The sequence below is a fragment of the Prionailurus viverrinus genome, chromosome F2, assembly GCF_022837055.1.
Source record: "Prionailurus viverrinus isolate Anna chromosome F2, UM_Priviv_1.0, whole genome shotgun sequence".
NCBI lineage: Eukaryota > Metazoa > Chordata > Mammalia > Carnivora > Felidae > Prionailurus > Prionailurus viverrinus.
This window is the reverse complement of record NC_062578.1, coordinates 17,350,904-17,372,046: the sequence shown is the minus strand read 5'-3', so window position 1 is coordinate 17,372,046 and position 21,143 is coordinate 17,350,904. Positions and strand designations below refer to the sequence as shown.

Here is a 21,143-nt window from a genome sequence, read left to right as displayed (position 1 = left end):
ATTAACATGAGATGAAATGTAAACACGTAAGTATCTTCAATATGTCAGGCTTTTTGCAGATTCTGCCCCCTTTGTCTGGATGCTCTCTCCCTACCTTTTCCTGAACAACTGCACATCCTTTAAATTCCAGGAAGCCTTGCTTGACCTCCTCTGAAGAAAAGCTGGCCACATTTTTCTCCATTATCTTCTAGCACCTCTATCATAAAACTTTCCTACCTTTAATTGCTGATTTACATGTCTGTTTCTCCCACTAGACTAGCCTATGCCTTTGGAAAGTTCTCCTTATATACCAATGCATACAGCAGGTACTTCATAAATGCTTTTTAAAAAAAGGTTTTATCTAGGGGCTCCTGGGTGGCTCAGTCAGTTAAGTATCTGACTTCAGCTCAGGTCATGATCTTGTGGTCCGTGAGTTCGAGCTCTGTGTCAGGCTCTGTGCTGACAGCTCAGAGCCTGGAGCCTGCTTCGGATTCTGTGTTTCCTTCTCTCTCTGCCCCTCCCCTGCTCATACTCTGTCTCTGTCTCTCAAAAATGAATAAATGTTAAAAAATATATTGAAAAAAAAGGTTTTATCTGAATTCCAGTTAGTTAACATTACAGTGTAATATTAGTTTCAGGTATACAGTATAGTGATTTAACAAATCCTTTTTGAATGCAAGTATAAATATAACATGAACAAATATAGTTAGAAAAATGTCTTAACTATGGGCTATGCAAATTTCTTTTAAGTTTAATCTACAAAACTAATACAAGTACAAAAGGAAGAAAGAAGATAACCAAGGCCTTGAGTTGATGGGAGGAAAAGGAGTTTTAAGAATACCAGGGAGGGGCGCCTGGGTGGCTCAGTCGTTAAGCAGCCGACTTTGGCTCAGGTCATGATCTCGCAGTCCGTGGGTTCAAGCCCCACATCGGGCTCTGTGCTGACAGCTCAGAGCCTGGAGTCTGTTTCAGATTCTGTGTCTCCCTCTCTCTGACCCTCCCCCGTTCATGCTCTGTCTCTATCTCAAAAATAAATAAACGTTAAAAAAAAAAAAAAAGAATACCAGGGAAAAACAGCTTGATAATTTTACAAACATATACAGCACAGTAACATTCCACAGAACGTATAAAGTCTAGATCAGTAGCTTATTCATTATTCTTAGGTTTGGTTTCAGCGCCTCTTTAAAACAATAAAAATTACTTACTGATTGTAAAGTTCTGGATATCTAACTAAGTTCTGAATGAATTCATTCAGTCCTGCTCTTCTTTGTTTAATAAAATCTGTTAAGAGAGACAAACTATTAGGATTATTTAACATCAGACTATGTAATTATCATCAATACAGTTATATAAGAATAGACAAGCACAAGACAGTGAATTCTGATCAAGAAGCTATTTAATTCATGTTTCCTGATCTACAATAAGAAATATTTAGAAATATATATGTTTTTAAATCTATAAATACAATGATTATAAAATTAAAATCAAGCAGAAAACATATCTCCCAAAAGAAAACTCTCCAAAGAAATGCCTATTTTAGGTTCTAAATAGACACATTACAAAACTTGGAGAGGTAGGGGTGCCTGGGTGGCTCAGTCAGTTATTCGTCCACCTTTCGCTCAGGTCATGATCTCATAGCTCGTGAGTTCAAGCCCCACATCAGGCTCTGTGCTGACAGCTCAGAGCCTGGAGCCTGCTTTGGCTTCTGTGTATCTGTCTGTCTCTGCCCCTCCCCCACTCATGCTCTGTCTCTCTGTCTCTCTGTCTCTCAAAATGAACAAACATTAAAAACAAATATTAAAGAAAACAAAACGTGGAAAGGTGGTTTGCTTTGTCCAATTCCTCAAGTACTACCAGGCAATGAATAAAAATTAACACTATGACACTGGTGACTGAAAAATCCTGCTAATTAAGATAAAAAAAACAAGAATTACTAGTAGTCCTTGTAACTGGGGAATGGTGATTAACTGGTTGAATATCACCAAAATTTGGCTGCTAAAAAACTGCTGCTTAACATCCCTTGAAAGATACGATGGAACACTCCTAAAGAACAACTGTCCAGCAGTTTCAGAAGTGTCTGTACTATTGATAATTAAGGACCATGCAAGAGTAGTTTTAGCAATAAAGGTTAAGCACAAAAGTTTCTTGGAAATAGAAAACTTAATTCAAATATCTTGTTTCTGCTACTTGCTAGCTAACTGACGTTGAACCGAAGACTTAAATCCTTACTTGTAAAATGAGGATAACATTTATACCTAGTAATTCTGTTATAGGATTGAGAGAATGCATATAAGTTTACAGTAGAATGCCTGGAAGAGATAACACAATCTTTAACTACTTTCATGCTTTTGTTATTTGTTGTTGTGGGGTTAAAAATCCATCATCCTAAATCCTGATTCTTAAGAGATATACTCTAAAAATGGAAAAAGAGGACACTTGGTGAACGTCTCAATAAAATCTGGAAACAATATTCAACTTAAAAATGAGTTTTGGTTCAATACAATTATTTTTACTCAATAAAGCTTTTTTTTTTTTTTTTTTAATTTTTTTTTCAACGTTAATTTATTTTTGGGACAGAGAGAGACAGAGCATGAATGGGGGAGGGGCAGAGAGAGAGGGAGACACAGAATCGGAAACAGGCTCCAGGCTCTGAGCCATCAGCCCAGAGCCTGACGCGGGGCTCGAACTCCCGGACCGCGAGATCATGACCTGGCTGAAGTCGGATGCTTAACCGACTGCGCCACCCAGGCGCCCCAATAAAGCTTTTAATGTATAGCGTTTGACACCAAAATTATAGGTTGTTTCTAGTCACATAGGTTTATTTCCATTTCTTAAATGTAAGGTATGGCTATAAAAGAACAAACAGAAATTAGATCCGGTCTCTTAGATCAGATGCACTTAGTATTTTCTTCTTGTTCAACTGTGAATTTCTTGAAGAATTTCAGGAACGTATCTTTAAAAAAAATTTTTTTTTAATGTTTTTATTTATTTTTCAAGACAGAGACTGACAGAGTGTGAGCAGGGGAAGGACAGAGAGAGAGGGGAAGACAGAATCTGAAGCAGGCTACAGGCTCTGAGCTGTCAGCACAGAGTCCAATGTGGGGCTCAAACCCACGAACCGTGAGATCATGACCTGAGCCGAAGTCGGACACTCAACTGACTGAGCCACCCAGGCACCCCCTCAGGAAAGTATCTTATAAAACTCTTCCAAGGGCATTCCTTGTTATCACAAGACAGTAAAGCATATGCAAGGTTTACATTAGAAACTATACTTGAAACAGTTATTTTTCAGGAACTGAGCTTAGTAAGTTAACATAAGGGAGAAAACTAAAATGAATGACTACATTTGAAATATTTAGAGAAAATCTAATGATTATAAGGAAACAGCTTTAAATTGTTCTACGGAGACTTACTAAAAGTACATTTTATATTGGGAGACCAACTGTAATTTTCCTTCCTTTGTGAACTACATCCTATGCTGTGGCTAAGTGCTTTCCACTTCCATTACTGATTTTAAAGTTTTAAAGGCCCTACAGAAAGCCTGACATAAGAAAACAAAGAAGTCAATAAATGGAAAAAGAGGCCTACAGTGGTCAGAGTTTAGGGGAAATTCCACACTTAATTTTTAGATCAACATTAAGCATGCAAATATCTGAAAAAATTCCAGGTAAAACTGAAATGGCTAACAAGCTCATTGCTGGATAAATTCCAAAAGTTTACATAAAGCTGACATATTATCTTTAAGAATTATAGTTGGAAAGAGATATTTTTAAAAATCTCTCTAAGAACTTATATGAATGTATCTGTTGTCATTCAAGAAGTTTCAGTTAGAGACTGAAAAGAACTCAATGTTTAGACAAAATGAAAGCTTCAGTCTCCACAGTAAGTATGAAACCGACCTACACCAATTTCTCTGTCATTTCACTGTTTCAAGAAAATGAACCAGGAGGACCCAATTTCCAATACCGTAGGATAGGGTAAAAACATCATCAAACTCTTGATTTGAGGAAACCTAGAGTTTTAGTGCTAATACTGCTACTGGTGGCCAGAGTGACCTATTTTCATCATCAAAGGAGTTTTAGAGCCCATGGGGACCACGGAGATTCTTTAGTCTTAACCCACACCTTTCAGATTAGGAAACAAAGTTAAGATTTTTGTAATGTTCCAAACAAGTAATTTTTCATTTTAAAATAACATGAACATAAAGATTGTAAATTTTGTTTCTAAAGGTACCATGCATAAACCAGACAATAGAGTGAGGTGAAAGAGAACAAACCAGATGAATGTAATTCTATCATTTATTAGCTGTGTGGCTGGGGACAGTGTCTTAACCTTGCTAACTCTCTATTTTCCTCATGCATGAAATAGAGGTAAAAGAGCTACTTTACAGGAAGGAACTCAAATAATAGCAGTTATTACTATTGCTACTACTATTAAATTATTGTATTATTATTATAAATAGTTATTATACTATTTATACTATTGTTATAACAATAGCAGCATTTTAAAAAACAGCCTGCCACAGTTAAACAACACTGGAGTTAGAGTCTTAGATGTAACTGAGTCTCAGATACCACTGCCTGTTTTTATAATCACAAACTCCTCCCTTCTGTAGTCTATCAAGCAGGGGATAGAATTAGATGATCTGTAAGCTCTCTTTCTAGCTGTAACATTTTGTGATTTGAAATAGAAGTCATCCAGAAAAGAAGGGAAAAAAAGAGAAAGACTGGCTAATGAAATTAACGTACCTAATTCAGAATCCTCAACTATTTGAAAATTTAAGTTCTGTGAGAGATATTTAAAATCTTTAACCTAGTACTAGGCAGACTTTCCAGAACAAGTGACTAGTTGAAAATGGCACACATGTGTTCCATTTGTATTCACCAATGGCATGCATGTATTCATTTGTTCACCAATCACCTATTACACATTTTGTACTGTACAAGGCACCAGAAATTTATAAAAATGTTTAACTAAGTCATGGTATCTATCCTCAAAGATAGGAGGAAGACAAATTTAGTGGAAGACAAATTTAAAGAAATCACTACAATTGGGCATACCAAGGTTAAGCATACAACTTTGGCTCAGGTCACGATCTCACAGTTTGTGAGTTCAAGCCCCACCAAGGGAATGGAGATTTCAAAAGCTGCTACGATACCAGAAAAGAGGCTCCCAACCCTACCTAGAGACTAGCGTTTAAGAAAAATTTCAATCTCCCTCGCCCATCCCCCAGCCAAAATCCCAAAGGGAACCAGTTCCTGCCAGGGAACTTGCTTGCACCGCGCAAACACCCAACGTTGTGCTTCTGTGGATCCATCCCTCCGGCGGGTCTGACTCTCTCCCAGTGCCACAGGGCCCCTCCCGAAACGGCTAATACGCCAGATCCCCAGCACCACAACCCTGGCAGTGTGCAAGTAGCCCAGACGGGCCACGCCACCCCACAGTGAATCCCGCCCCTAGGAGAGGGGAAGAGAAGGCACACACCAGTCTGACTGTGGCCCCAGCGGTGGGCTGGGGGCAGACATCATGTCTGACTGCGGCCCCACCCACCAACTCCAGTTATACACCACAGCACAGGGGAAGTGCCCTGCAGGTCCGCACCACTCCAGGGACTATCCAAAATGACCAAACGGAAGAATTCCCCTCAGAAAAACATCCAGAAAATAACAACAGCTAACGAACTGATCAAAAAGGATTTAAACAATATAACACAAAGTGAATTTAGAATAATAGTCATAAAATTAATCGCTGGGCTTGAAAACAGTATAGAGGACAGCAGACAATCTATTGCTACAGAGATCAAGGGATTAAGGAACAGCCAGGAGGAGCTAAAAAATGCTATCAATGAACTGCAAAATAAAATGGAGAAAACCACGGCTCGGACTGAAGAGGCAGAGGAGAGAATAGGTGAACTAGAAGATAAAATTATGGAAAAAGAAGAAGCTGAGAAAAAGAGATAAAAAAATCCAGGAGTATGAAGGGAAAATTAGAGAACTAAGTGATACACTAAAGAAAAATAATCTACACATAATTGGTCTCCCAGAGGAGGAAGAGAGAGGGAAAGGTGTTGAAGGGGTACTTGAAGAAATAATAGCTGAGAACTTCCCTGATCTGGGGAAGGAAAAAGGCATTGAAATCCAAGAGGCACAGAGAACTCCCGTCAGACATAACTTGAATCGATATTCTGCACGACATATCATAGTGAAACTGGCAAAATACAAGGATAAAGAGAAAATTCTGAAAGCAGCTAGAGATAAACGTGCTCTAACATATAAAGGGACACCTATAAGACTCGTGACGGATCTCTCTACTGAAACTTGGCAGGCCAGAAAGGAATGGCAGGAGATCTTCAATGTGATGAATAGAAAAAATATGCAGCCGAGAATCCTTTATCCAGCAAGTCTGTCATTTAGAATAGGAGAGATAAAGGTCTTCCCAAACAAACAAAAACTGAAGGAATTCATCACCACTAAACCAGCCCTACAAGAGATCCTAAGGGGGATCCTGTGAGACAAAGTACCAGAGACATCGCTACAAGCATGAAACCTACGGACATCACAATGACTCTAAACCCATATCTTTCTATAATAACACTGAATGTAAATAGACTAAATGTGCCAACCAAAGGACATAGGGTATCAGAATGGATAAAAAAACAAGACCCATCTATTTGCTGTCTACAAGAGACTCATTTTAGACCTGAGGACACTTTCAGATTGAGAGTGAGGGGATAGAGAACTATTTATCATGCCACCAGAAGCCAAAAGAAAGCTGGAGTAGCCATATTTATATCAAACAAACTAGACTTTAAATTAAAGGCTGTAACAAGAGATGAAGAAGGGCATTATATAATAATCACAGGGTCTATCCATCAGGAAGAGCTAACAATTATAAATGTCTATGTGCCAAATACAGGAGCCCCCAAATATATAAAACAATTACTCACAAACATAAGCAACCTTATTGATAAGAATGTGGTAATTGCAGGGGACTTTAACATTCCACTTACAGAAATGGCCAGATCATCTAGACACATGGTCAATAAAGAAACAAGGGCCCTGAATGATACATTGGGTCAGATGGACTTGACAGATATATTTAGAACTCTGCATCCCAAAACAACAGAATATACTTTTTTCTCGAGTGCACATGGAACATTCTCCAAGATAGACCATATACTGGGTCACAAAACAGCCCTTCATAAGTTTACAAGAATTGAAATCATACCATGCATACTTTCAGACCACAATGCTATGAAGCTTGAAATCAACCACAGGAAAAAGTCTGGAAAACCTCCAAAAGCATGGAGGTTAAAGAACACCCTACTAACGAATGAGTGGGTCAACCAGGCAATTAGAGAAGAAATTAAAAAATATATGGAAACAAACGAAAATGAAAAGACAACAATCCAAATGCTTTGGGATGCAGCGAAGGCAGTCCTGAGAGGAAAATACATTGCAATCCAGGCCTATCTCAAGAAACAAGAAAAATCCCAAATACAAAATCTAATAGCACATCTAAAGGAAATAAAAGCAGAACAGCAAAGACAGCCTAAATCCAGCAGAAGAAGAGAAATAATAAAGATGAGAGCAGAAATAAACAATATAGAATCTAAAAAAACTGTAGAGCAGATCAATGAAACCAAGAGTTGTTTTCTGAAAAAATAAACAAAATTGACAAACCTCTAGCCAGGCTTCTCAAAAAGAAAAGGGAGATGACCCAAATAGATAAAATCATGAATGAAAATGGAATTATTACAACCAATCCCTCAGAGATACAAGCAATTATCAGGGAATACTATGAAAAATTATATGCCAACAAATTGGACAACCTGGAAGAAATGGACAAATTCCTAAACACCCACATGCTTCCAAAACTCAATCAGGAGGAAATAGAAAGCTTGAAGAGACCCATAACCAGCAAAGAAATTGAATCAGTCATCAAAAATCTCCCAACAAATAAGAGTCCAGGACCAGATGGCTTCCCAGGGGAGTTCTACCAGACGTTTAAAGCAGAGATAATACCTATCCTTCTCAAGCTATTCCAAAAAATTGAAAGGGAAGGAAAACTTCCAGACTCATTCTATGAAGCCAGTATTACTTTGATTCCTAAATCAGACAGGGACCCAGTAAAAAAAGAGAACTACAGGCCCATATCTCTGATGACTATGGATGCAAAAATTCTCAATAAGATACTAGCAAATCAAATTCAACAGCATATAAAAAGAATTATTCACCATGATCAAGTGGGATTCATTCCTGGGATGCAGGGCTGGTTCAACATTCGCAAATCAATGTGATACATCACAATAAAAGAAAAGATAAGAACCATATGATCCTGTCAATCAATGCAGAAAAGGCCTTTGACAGAATTCAGCAACTTTCTTAATAAAAACCCTTGAGAAAGTCGGGATAGAAGGAACATACTTAAAGATCATAAAAGCCATTTATGAAAAGCCCACAGCTAACATCATCCTCAATGGGGAAACACTGAGAGCTTTTTCCCTGAGATCAGGAACATGACAGGGATGTACACTCTCACCGCTGTTGTTTAACATAGTGTTGGAAGTGCTAGCATCAGCAATTAGACAACACAAGGAAATCAAAGGCATCAAAACTGGCAAAGATGAAATCAAGCTTTCACTTTTTGCAGATGGCATGATATTATACATGGAAAATCCGATAGACTCCACCAAAAGTCTGCTAGAACTGATACATGAATTCAGCAAAGTTGCAGGATACAAAATCAATGTACAGAAATCAGTTGCATTCTTATACACTAATAATGAAGCAACACAAAGACAAATAAAGAAACTGATCCCATTCACAACTGCACCAAGAAAAATTTTGTAAGGCACTGGTATCTACATCAAGTTTTATAAAGAACTAGCTGGGTATGACATATAGGCCTCACCAGAACTCAAAGACTAGAATAACAATGGGGAATTGTCTTTTTATCTTGTATGAATCTATTTCTCTTAAATTAGTAAAAGTTAAAAGAAATAAAAATGGTTTCTTTTAACTTTTTTTTTTTTAAGAGAGGGAGAGCAAGTGAGCGGGGGAGGGGCAGAGATAGAGGGAGAGAATCCCAAGCTGACTCTGTACTGTCAGTGTGGAGCCCAATGTGGGGCTCGACACCACAAACTGTGAGATCATGACCTGAACTGAAATCAAGAGTCGGATGCTTAACTGGGCCACCCAGCCAAAGCAGTTTCTATGTAAGCCACTGAAGGGTCATGCCTTTAAAAAAACTTAGCCCTCTTTAGCCCTTAACACAGTGTAATGAGAGTTACTTAATTGATGTTTTTGTGAATAAATAACTAAACAATTATATATTCTAACATTCGTAGTTTCTAAAATTCATATGCTCTGTTTCTTGATTCACACTGATTTTAATTACCTTGTACTTTTTTTTAAATAATTAAGATAAAATAAACTTTTTTTTTTAAACTTCAAAAAAACCCAGTACGTAGTTTATATATTGACCTTAGCGTCCTATTGGCAAAAGGCTTGATATTAAACCATTCAAAATATAAAGAGTATAGCTATCTCTCTGCACTCTACGGAAAGATCCTTAAATTGAAAATGAAATTTTAACTTTGAAAAGTATGGGCAGAAATAACCCTTGAAATCTACCTTCAAATATGTAAAACTTATTTTATAGATGTTGGCAACCACCAGAATAAAGAAGTGAAAAAAAAAGAACATGGAGACATGCTCTTAAGCTACACACAAAAGAACTCAAGAGAGATATATGGAAAAGCTCTGCACAACGGCTGTCAAGCATGAAGTAGGTTAACAGGGCAAATTCTTTCCTTGTGCTCTAACTGTTCCATCTTTGGCCAATGAAAGCCCCATCAATTGAGTTCCTGCATCCTTTTGATAAAATCTTAGTAATCTTGTATGGCTTCATTGCTTTTTAGGCAAGATGTCCTAGGGCCATCTTCTACATTTCTTGCCCCAGATCTAGAATCACTGTTTTTCCATGGAACTCTGGTTGCTTTAAGGGGGAAATGGTATTTGGAGATTACAACCTGGACGTTAGGAATGTTCACTGCTATTTGTTACTGTTTTAGGCATTTCCAGAGGTAAGAGCTAGGAAATATGTGTTGTTTTAGAAAAAATAAATCATGGGATGTCTGCGTGGTTCAGTGGGTTAAGCATCCCACTTTGGCTCAGGTCATGATCTCACAGTGTATGAGTTTGAGCCCACATCCGGCTCTGTGCTGACAACTCAGAACCTGGAGCCTGCTTTGGATTCTGTGTCTCCCTCTCTCTCTGTCCCTCCCCTGCTGACACTCTGTCTCTCTCTCTCTCTCTCAAAAATAAACATTAAAAAAAATGAAAAAAAAAATCATGACTTCAAACTGTATTTCCAAATTAAGTTAAAAATCGTAAGATTTTTATTTAAAATCTGTTTTTCTTTCTTCTTGTTTAAAACTTTGGTTCCCATGAGAGTAACATAATTACCAAATAACAATTCCATATTATAACAATAAGATTGTTGGATGCAGTGTAAAATTTTCTGTACATCTTTTTTTGTTCTTAGCATACATCCCAGGAGGACTATTCAGTAAAAATTCTGTTTTGAAGTCATTTAAGATAATTATTGTCCATGTTTCCACTACCAATCAAAATAGAGTTAGATTTTTTCCTTCAGTTTGTTAGAGATCGCTTTATTATTGTATTTTATTTTTGTTCTTAAATATATTTAAAATATGCACATCATTCCAAAGTCAAAGCTATAAACAAGACTTATTCAGGAACATCTAACTTCTATCCCATTTGCCTCCCACTGGCCTCTTCCTGCTCCTTAAAGTCACTAGTTTTTAGTTTTTCAGTTTATTCTTCCATTATTTCTATACCTTTTCCAATACAAAAAAGATATATTATACATATCTGTACTTTGTCTTTTCCACTGAAAAATGTGTTTTGGAGATCACTCTACTATAATGCACAAAGGGCTTGCTCATTCTTTTTTAAAGCTGCATCATATTCCAAGGTTGGAAGGATATTTCAGTTGTTTCCAGTTCTTGCTATTAAGAATAATGCCACAATAAACAGTCTTACATACACATCATTTCATATGCAGTTTATCTTTGGAACAGATTCCTAGATATGTGATTTCCTGGTCACATTGAAATGCATATATAGTTTTGCTAAATACTACCCAATTCCCTTCTATATGGATTGTACCACTTATCATTCCCACTAACAAAATATGCCTGTTTCCCCAAAGCCTAATCAAATGAGCATCTTGTCACTCTGTGATTGTTTGAGTATGGCTTAGATTTGATCTCCCCAATAAAGAGCTTTCCAGATCTCTGTGACATATGGTCCATTACGCTGTTGCCAAGTCATATACAATATGCTCTGGATCGATTTCAAATTGTTCTTCAATAAAAATCTATTTTTTTAGTATCAAATTAATCTACCAGAACATAAATACTACAGGGCATTCTATCTGGGATTTTGCCCTAAAGAAGGAAGTTGCAGGTTTTTATCTCTTTGTCTTCTTCCTGTGATAAAATGAAACGATTCTATCATTAGGATTCAACTAAGGGCTCTCCAGAACTCCAGCCTGAGTTCAAGTCTCCATTCAGCAACACATAGCTGGATTCCTCAGATGTCCTTCTGCCACTTCAAATTAATTAATTCTCTCATTCACCCAGTCCTGACACCTCAATTATCTCTCATTCTCTTCTCTAGATCTCCTTTACTTAAGCAATCACCAAGATTTCTTACAGATCTTTCCTTAAAAGAATTCCTACATACGAACTCATTTGTTAGCCCATTTCCACCCTAGTCCTGGTTCTAATTATTTAACGTGAGGACTACTGGAATATTCGCTTACGCAGTTTCCCATTCTCCATCCTGTCTCTTCTCTCTGCTGTGCCTACTGTATAATACCCACAGTCGGTTTCACGTTGTATTTCATATTCACCTCACCCAAATAACTCTAAGACCCACATGTTGCCCATGATGATGGTTTTCAACCTGTGCTCCACAGATATACTTTACTGCTGTACCAACAAAGCAGCCTCATTTTTATTTGTTCTACACATAACATTTTCTGTGGAAGATTTCCTTGGGACATAAGTGTTCTGCAGCTAAAAGCAAAATTAGTATAAAGGCACTGGCCTATAGAATCAATTCTACAGAAAGTACTATCTGGTTTTGTTGTGGTGACTCAATCTTCTCTTGCTTTCTCTCTTTTTCCTTTTTATTTGCTTCTCTTTATTAATGAATTCATGTATTTAAGTAATATTTACTAAAAACCTAAGATCTACCAGGCACTATAAATCAATAAAAAAGACAAAGTACCAATGTTCATAAAATTTACAACTAGACAAGACACACTGGCAATGACAATAAAGTGTGCTAAATTCTTCCAAGAGAAAAAAATTCTACCTACGATAGGGAAAGTGAGCAGCCTCTCCAATCCTAAGGTTCATAAAGTATAAAATAATTAAGAGCCTCCAGTTGAGAGGGAGAAACAGCCACAGGGAAAACCTAAGTTTAATTAAATCAAAAGTATAAAAGAAATATGAAAAAGATGGAAGATAAAAAGAAGTTTGTTAATCGTGGACAGAATACCACAGGGCACAGTGAAAAGGTTTGAGAGGGCAAGAAATGATATAAGGCTAAGTTGCAGACAGGAGGCACAGTTAGGATATCCTAAGTGACGTGAGAGCTTATATTTTGAGTAGTGAGCCAAGAAAGCACACATGTAAGGAATAAAAGGTGTAATAGGTTACAAGATTATAAGTGAATTAGTTACAGAGGTAAGATAGATGAGGATGGACTGCACTCTAGCTTGTCAGGATTCACCTGTGGCACAGATGGCTTTTCTAATCTGCATAAGGAGATTATCTGGCAGATAAAGAACCTTCCTTCTGTCCCTCTGTATGTAGCCATTTGTGACTGGATTGATATTATGGATTCCAGTGAAAAAAGTTCCAGGCTTGAGGCTTGAGACATATAGCTCCAGACTCCTGAGATCTATGTGTCATTAAGCTCCCTAAGAGTAAATAATAGGACATTATCTTAGTATTCCATTCAGAGGCCTGCAAGGTGCTGTGTACAGACTATGTATTTAATAAATGTTTCTGGATGTAACAAAGAATGTCCTTCATGGTTAGAAAAGTACACAAATTATCCTTAATGACCAATAAATTTACCTGAAGCCAGACTGCTTGAATTAACTTTTAAATGAGACACTTAATACCTGTGACTCTGGGCAAATTAATTAATCTAAATGTACCTGGGTTTCCTTATCTATAGAAGAGCGATGATGAGAATAAGAACACCTGCTTCAAACGATTTTTGTGACCACTGAATCAATTAAAGCATGTTAAGTGTTTAAAACAATGCCTGGTACACAGAGAGCACCTTCCTGAGCTATTATTTTCATAGAACATGAGATCAAATAGCTTTGTGAAGACTTGTACTACTATATAGCACAACAAACACATTAACTACTTCTTCAAACTTCAACCATCACTTACGGCAGGTCTGTAAAGTTATTGCTTACCTGGGTCAAAGTTATCACCAAATATTCTCTTGGCAGGAATCTTCAGGGCCATAGCAGGAAATTGTTTCTTTAACTAGAATTTAAAAAAATAACATTATATGAACTTAATTTTCTAAGTCTTCTAGTTATACACGTACCAAAACAAATTACAATCTGATTTTCAAGAAATTCCATCAATAAGACATACTTTTAAAGTATATAATGATCAAATATACAATATTAAATTATACCAATAAAATACCATTAGTCTGACTAATCATCCTATTTTGTCCCAAGAGAACATTTAGTATCTTTGTGACCCTGGATAAGTTACTTAACATTTCTGTGCTTCAGTTTTCTTGTCTGTAAAATGGAGATGATTTTAGCACTTACCTTACACATCTGTTGAGAGCCTTAAAGGAAATCATTTAGGTTAAGTGCTTAGACAAAAACCTGGAGTATAAGCTTTGAATACATGTTACTCACTGTTTATTGCCTCAAGAGAAGTTGTGACCTTTGTGTTCTTTCTATATGAACATGCTACTGACAATTGTTTTCTAAGAAACCTGATGAATTTTGCTTTAAATATCTTCTGCTCTAGCCTTCCCCTTATTCATATTTTAATACATTTGTTTATCAGATTTGCTTATCCCCAAAGAACTTGGCCCTGGAGACATTAAATGCGGGGCAGTAAAGTCATAAATGTGGATTAACACTCATTTTTAAGTTTGACGTCAAAAAAACCCACACACACACACATAAACTACATCCCAAACTACCAACTGTCAGGAAATACAAAGAATAGAAGAATGTATTAATCACTCTACACCATGAGTATGCTGTCAGCACAATCCAGACTGAAAAATTTGTAGACAATTGACCCTGCTTTTTCAATGAAAAATCATAAAGGAAAGAAAAGAGAGGCGGACAGGGAAACTTAGTCACCAAAAGACACTTTATAGATTTATCAACCAGTCATATAAGCACTGACTGAATATTTGATATTAAGATGTTATTGTTAATTATATTCAGATGTGATAATAGTACCCTATTTTTTAAAGATCTTTTCAGAGATGAATACAAAAATATTTACAGATGAAATGATACGAAGTCTTAAATTTGCTTCAAAATTACAGAGGACAGGCTAGGGACAGAGATAAAACCAGAATGGCCATGTATCTGTAACTGCTGTAGCTGGATGGTACGTTATATTATTTTCTGTGTTTGTAGTACTATTCTACTTCTGTATGTGTTCAACAATTTCTACAACAAAAATTTTAAATGCAAACTACACTCATAAAAATACATTTATATGATCAAAATGTTTACAAATTGGGTATTTTACTTTTTGTTTTTTCTTTTATTCTAAAAGGAGCACAAGGAAAGAATTTGTGTTTTCAAACTTAGGGTAATCCAGGCCAGGTTTAACCTCACTTCCGTGGTTTCAAAGAACACAACTGGTACCATTCCCCTGTTCTTTGCTTTGCCTGTCACCACAGGAGGCAGAATTAGAGGAGTTACAGAAAAACAGAGAGACAGAGAAAATGGGGGAAATAAGAAAAAAAGAAAAAAGGAAGAGAAATGAAGCAAAAATGAGGGGGAAGGATAAAAACTCAACTATATATTAAGGAAAATTTTCTGCAAAAAGCTTAAGATGGGGTGTATGATGGAAAAAGAATGAAAGTGATCATGGCGGGGGGGTGGGGGGGGAAGGTGCCCCAAACACACTGTCCTACTTTACCTTTATACTGAAAGATACTCAAATATTAACACTCTACTTAATTAATCTCTGGCTACTTAAATCATGAAACCATCATGACATTAGGATGGCTTTTTACTCATGCAGATTTCCACACTGCTGAGCTGTTAGGTGACATCCCTGACATTCCTCCTTCTTATGAATAGTTCTACAGAAGCAAACACATTTAGAAGCTAATTCTGGCCCATATAATCTTTTAATCAAAATACAGAAAGAAATCTCAGATTTTCAGTTATTAGTAGTTCACTAAACAAAATTTGACCTTATTTCTCTAAGAAGTTTATATAAATCATCTCTGTGTGTATGTGTGTGTGTGTTATGTTACCATCATAATAGCTACGGTCAAATCTGTACAATCCTCAAAAAATGCTGATCATGTATATAATGGTATCCAAGAATTTCAACTAGAACTGGCAATTCAACCCTCACCCAGCCTCCAATATAAACTTTTTTTTTTTTTTTAAATCACTCAACATTGCAGAAAAGATCTTCATGTAAAAACTCTTTTTGGCTATTATTTTGTCTCTAAAGTAAAAAACGCTGTCTCAATATCCTTTGATTAAGCACTTTAAAAATATATATACAAAGTTCAGTTACGTATGTATTAAAGAAAAATTAAAGAAAAAAAGCACAGTAAAAACACTAGTTATCTCTGAGTAGCAGTATGTTTTAGGTGATTAAAAAAATTTTTTTTAGAGGGAGAAAGAGACAGAACATGAGTGGGGGAGGGGCAGGGAGCGAGGGAGACACAGACTCCAAAGCAGGCTCCAGGCTCTAAGCTGTCAGCACAGAGGCTGATGCGGGCCTCAAACTCGTGAACCATACAATAGATCATGACCTGAGCTGAAGTCAGACCCTTAACTCACTGAGCCACCCAGGTACCCCTTAGGTGATTTTTAAGCTTAAATATGTATTTTCCTCCATATTCCAGATTTTCTAGAATATATATTAATTTTACATTGGAAAAAATACCATTTAAAAATACTGAAGTATTATTTTAAAAGTTCAATTTTAACTAGCAAAGCATTTGAATATTATTTGGAAGAAATATAGTGAAATGCTAAATAGAGATGAATGAAAAGCCTAAATTTCATGACTTAACAGAACATGAGATGTTGCACAGCTAGACAACGTTTGGTTCATTCTGGCCCATTTAGGAAGTAATTTATCTCTTAACTGAGACACACTTAACTTCCCCTGTAAGTATCTTACCAGGGGCGCCTGGGTGGCTCAGTGGACTTTGGCTCAGGTCATGATCTCACGGTTTGTGAATTCAAGCCCCATATCGGGCTCTCTGTTGTCAGCATAGAGCCAGGTTCGAATTCTCTGTCCTCCTTTCTCTCTGCCCCTCCCCCACTAGTTCTCTCCCTCTCTCTCAAAATAAATAAATTTTTAAAAGTAATAACAAAGTATCTTACAAATGGTTAGTTACAGACTTATGTATCTATTTAACCCTATTTTTAAAATCAAGAGACAGGGTTAAGAAAATTGAAAAAAATTACCTTAAATATGAAACAATTTTTTTCTGAAGGATGCCTGGTAATCTACCACTTATTAAATACAGAAGGAAACTCCTTTTTATTCTTAGGCCAGAAAAAAATTAAATTTGGGATTTGAAGAATTTCTTTTTTTCAATTTTTTTTTTCAATGTTTATTTATTTTTGGGACAGAGAGAGATAGAGCATGAATGGGGAAGGGGCAGAGAGAGAGGGAGACACAGGATCGGAAACAGGCTCCAGGCTCTGAGCCATCAGCCCAGAGCCCAACGCGGGGCTCGAACTCGCGAACCACAAGATCGTGACCCGGCTGAAGTCGGACGCTTAACCGACTGCGCCACCCAGGCGCCCCTTCTTTTTTTTTTTTTAATTTTTTTTTTCAACGTTTATTTATTTTTGGGACAGAGAGAGACAGAGCATGAACGGGGGAGGGGCAGAGACAGAGGGAGACACAGAATCGGAAACAGGCTCCAGGCTCTGAGCCATCAGCCCAGAGCCTGATGCGGGGCTCGAACTCACGGACCGCAAGATCGTGACCTGGCTGAAGTCGGACGCTCAACCGACTGCGCCACCCAGGCGCCCCGTCTTTTTTTCTTAACTGAAGCAAAAACTGGAATCCAGAGCTGTCTTTATAATCTGGGGTCTATAATGACCAACTCAGGTGGTATTCTTTGGCCTCCAAGGTATGTATGACTAGAGGCAACACACTCTACAAACACTGGTCCCTGCATAGATCTGGCCTGATATGTTAAAATGACCATGGTGCTCTTGCTTCCTACTTCAGGGAGTATTTGTAATTACAAAAACACTGGATTAAAAATAGTATTTAATATTTGAATTTTGAATATACAGGTTTTAGTTATTTAAATAGCTAATGCTCCCACACTCCTCACCCCCCACCCTACTGTCAGAACTTATGAAAGTCCATATACATTTTAATTGTATTAGCTACTTAAAATCTGGAACCAAAGACTTATCCCTAAACCAAGAATGAAACTATGGAAGGAGGGTAAGCTTATGACAAACTTTCAGACCTAAATCTAATAGCTAGGCAATTTAACCAGAAATAACAAGATGATTAACAGTTATTAGAGAGGTAGTAAAAGAAATTCTTTTCTTTTTTCTTTCTTTTTTTTTTTTTTTTAAGTTTATGTATTTTGAGAGAGCAAGAGAACAAGGGAGAGACAGAATCCCAAGCAGGTTCCTCATTGTCAGCACAGAGCCTAACGCAGGGGTCGATCTCAAGAACCATGAGATCATGACCTGAGCCAATCAAGAGTCAGACACTTAACCAACTAAGCTACCCACATGCCCAGAATTTATTTCTAATATTCTGACATTAAGATGTATTTTAAGCTGGATCTAGTTTCCCTATCTTCAACAGTTTATTTGGAATTTCTCAACAATCCTCTCTCCACCCTTCTTTGTAGGAATTCCAAGGTTTGGATGCTTTTGAAGACTCTCATACCCTTTTCTGCTTCTCTATCTGAATATTATTTAATCACTCAAATAAATCTCTCTTATTTGCAAGTTTTCTCAGATGTTCTATTTTTTATTTTAATTTTTTAAAGCTTTGTTTAAGTAATTTACACCCAAGGCGGGGCTCAAACTCACGACCCTGAGATCAAGAGTCACATGTTCTTCTGACTGAGCCAGTCAAGATGCCCCTCAGATGTTTTGTTTTAAATAAAAATCATTAAGACTGACATTTACTTACAGTATTGTAAAGTTTATCAAACTCTGCATATCTCCTGAAGACAAACCACTCACTCCTGCCCACTGAGACCAAAACTTTATAAACCTGTGGAAATAAAACATAGCATAACAAAACTTGACCGCAAAAAAAAACCCATTAGCTACTTAACAGGCAAATAACTTGTTTTCATACTCATGAAACTGATATTAGACATTCATGTTTATACATAATTCTCCAAAATACACAAGTATACCAGCTGAAAGACTTACTTCATCTTCTTGATATTTTATTTTTTAAATGTTATGAAATATTTCCATAGTTTCAGACAATAACACAGTGAACACCTGTGAACTCATTTAGAACTTCTGAATTCTAACATTTTGCCATTCTTGTTTCAGATTTCCCCCCCAATTTTTCTAATATTATAGATTCAATTGATGCCACTTTCCTCTCTTCTTCCCTAGCAGTAACCATTATCCTGAAATTATAAAGTATTTTCAAAAGTGACGCCTGGCACATAGTAAAGACTCAATGATTAGCTCTGCTCCCTCCAGATCATCTTGTACACAGTATTTTTCAAACTAGAAATTTACCTTCGTATTTACTATCGTCTTACATATGTTTAATAATTTCACATACACATAATTTCATATAACCATAGTCAACAATGCTATGAAGTAAGCAGAACAAATATTATAACCCCTAGTATATATGTAAGGAAATGATGTCCCAAAAAAGTCAAATAACTTGCCCAAATTCATAGACTTATGTGACTAAAATTTAAATCTTCTAACCGTTCATGTACCAGAACCAGTATCAAATCATCAACAATTATAACACAGAATTGATTCTTATAATGCATCCCACAGATACTCTCAGAGTATCATAGTAACATAGAGACAATGGTTTGGGACCCCAGAGATCTTGTGTCATTCAAAGGAGAAAAATAACAAGAATCCAGGCATTTGAGGAAAGGCTCACTAATGCATGACTTGGGGTATGAATTACAGAGATAGGAGTTGCTTTGGGGTTTACAATAGTTGTCCACAGTCTATTAGGCAACTTAGAGTAAACCAGGTTTATTTTAGAAGATAGGCATACAAATATGTATAAACTATCCTTTCCCATAAAAGATTGGAAGCTACATTCACAAGTTCATAGTTAGAGAAAATACTGTGAGAAAAGCACTTCTCTGATACTGCATGTGATTACAACATATGAACTCTATAGCACTGTGTGAGATACGGTCACCTTAACAAGCCACAGTGAGAGGCGTCCCAGAATGTAAAGCCACATTCCTCCATAGGAGAGGATAAGGCCTCACCTGAAAGGTGAAACAAAGTCACTGGTATCAGTCACCTGAGTAAGTGATGTATTACGTATAGGCTAAGAGAAAAAGAGGATCCAGGCCCCTACATGAGCCACATGTGATGATGGGTGGTAACATGGCTCTTCTGGTCTTAACCAAAAGGCATCAAGTTCTCTTAGAGGAAGCTGCTGGATGTAAGATTTGTTTGTTTGTGAAATGATAATTGTTCATAAGGAGAGAATGCGGAAGTAGAGAATAAAGAACCTGGTCAAGGTGCCAGTGAAACTGCACCATGTTTCTAAGACTTAACTACAGATTCATCTCGTAGAGCATTTAGGATCAGATTGGACTGGAAGTAGGACTGCTACCAAAGGATCAGAAATTTATGTTTAGATGATTGCAAGCTTCTTGAATTACTTATGCTGGCTTCCTAGTGTGGTAAGGTGGCTTCCCATGGTTACCCAAGTATAACCAAGACTAGAACCCACACATAGCTTCTAGGCTGAAGTAGCTGTACAGCATATAATTTTTTTAATTTTATTTTAGAAAAGGGTGAGTGCCTACACAAGGGAGTGATGTTATGGGGAGGGGGGGGGGGGAAGAACCTCAACCAAAGTTCCACAGTCAGCATGAAGACCAACATGCGGCTCGACTCCAAGCCCCTGATCATGACCTGAGCCGAAATCAAGAGTCAGATCCTCAACTGGCTGAGTCACATAGGTGCTCTGGAAATACCTCTACCATGAAAAAGTAAATGGACCTGAGATAACTCACTGCCTATATTTGATATATATGAATTTCCATCAAACTTGACAGGAGGTTATGCCCTTGAAGGAGAGAATGCTCAAAAGTAAAAATAAGGAGAAGAAAAAACAAACTTTCACACATTCCACTATTTTACTAAAGGTATACTGACTTCTTGTTTACCATCAGCAAGATACTTCTAAAACTTGCTTATAAGACTGTGGAATGCACAATGCTTAAGATATTGCTGCAACAGAGACTGAGCAGAGGCAAATGGCCAAACACACACTGCAATCTCTACTCTGGGCTTTGGTGCAGGGTGTGGAGGTATGTTTATTTAAAAAGGAGAAGAGAGGACAGAAGCTATTTCCAGCTCCTCGTCTGGGACTTTGGGAGAGAAGTATCATTTGGGGGCCCCAGCCCCACCTAGTTAAGAAGGGAAACTGGATTTGTCAGACCAAAGGGTTTAGTTTAACTCCTCAGTGACAGGAATGTGACAGGAATTCTGAGTTGCAAGTCATTTGTCATAGGATGCACGTGGCAGGAACCAGGTGACTGACCCCCGAGTCAGAGGCCAAGGTAGATCACTCGAATCAAAAGAGCAGTGAAAGGCATAGCAGAGCCTCAGTGGGCTCTACACCCATCAAG

The 21,143-nt window shown here is 37.2% G+C and overlaps 1 protein-coding gene across 5 annotated transcripts in view; it reads right to left on the bottom strand.

The window, feature by feature from the left end:
- The window catches only part of SGK3 (serum/glucocorticoid regulated kinase family member 3), a 142,657-nt gene that overhangs the window by 42,314 nt on the left and 79,200 nt on the right, over positions 1-21,143 (bottom strand). For all 5 annotated transcript variants that reach the window (XM_047842617.1, XM_047842618.1, XM_047842619.1 and 2 more), the window contains 3 exons: positions 18,464-18,547; positions 13,513-13,585; positions 1,185-1,260 (listed from right to left, as the gene is read on the bottom strand). In XM_047842617.1, coding sequence (XP_047698573.1) covers positions 1,185-1,260; positions 13,513-13,585; positions 18,464-18,547 — 233 coding nt within the window. The remainder of the gene's footprint in view (positions 1-1,184; positions 1,261-13,512; positions 13,586-18,463; positions 18,548-21,143) is intronic.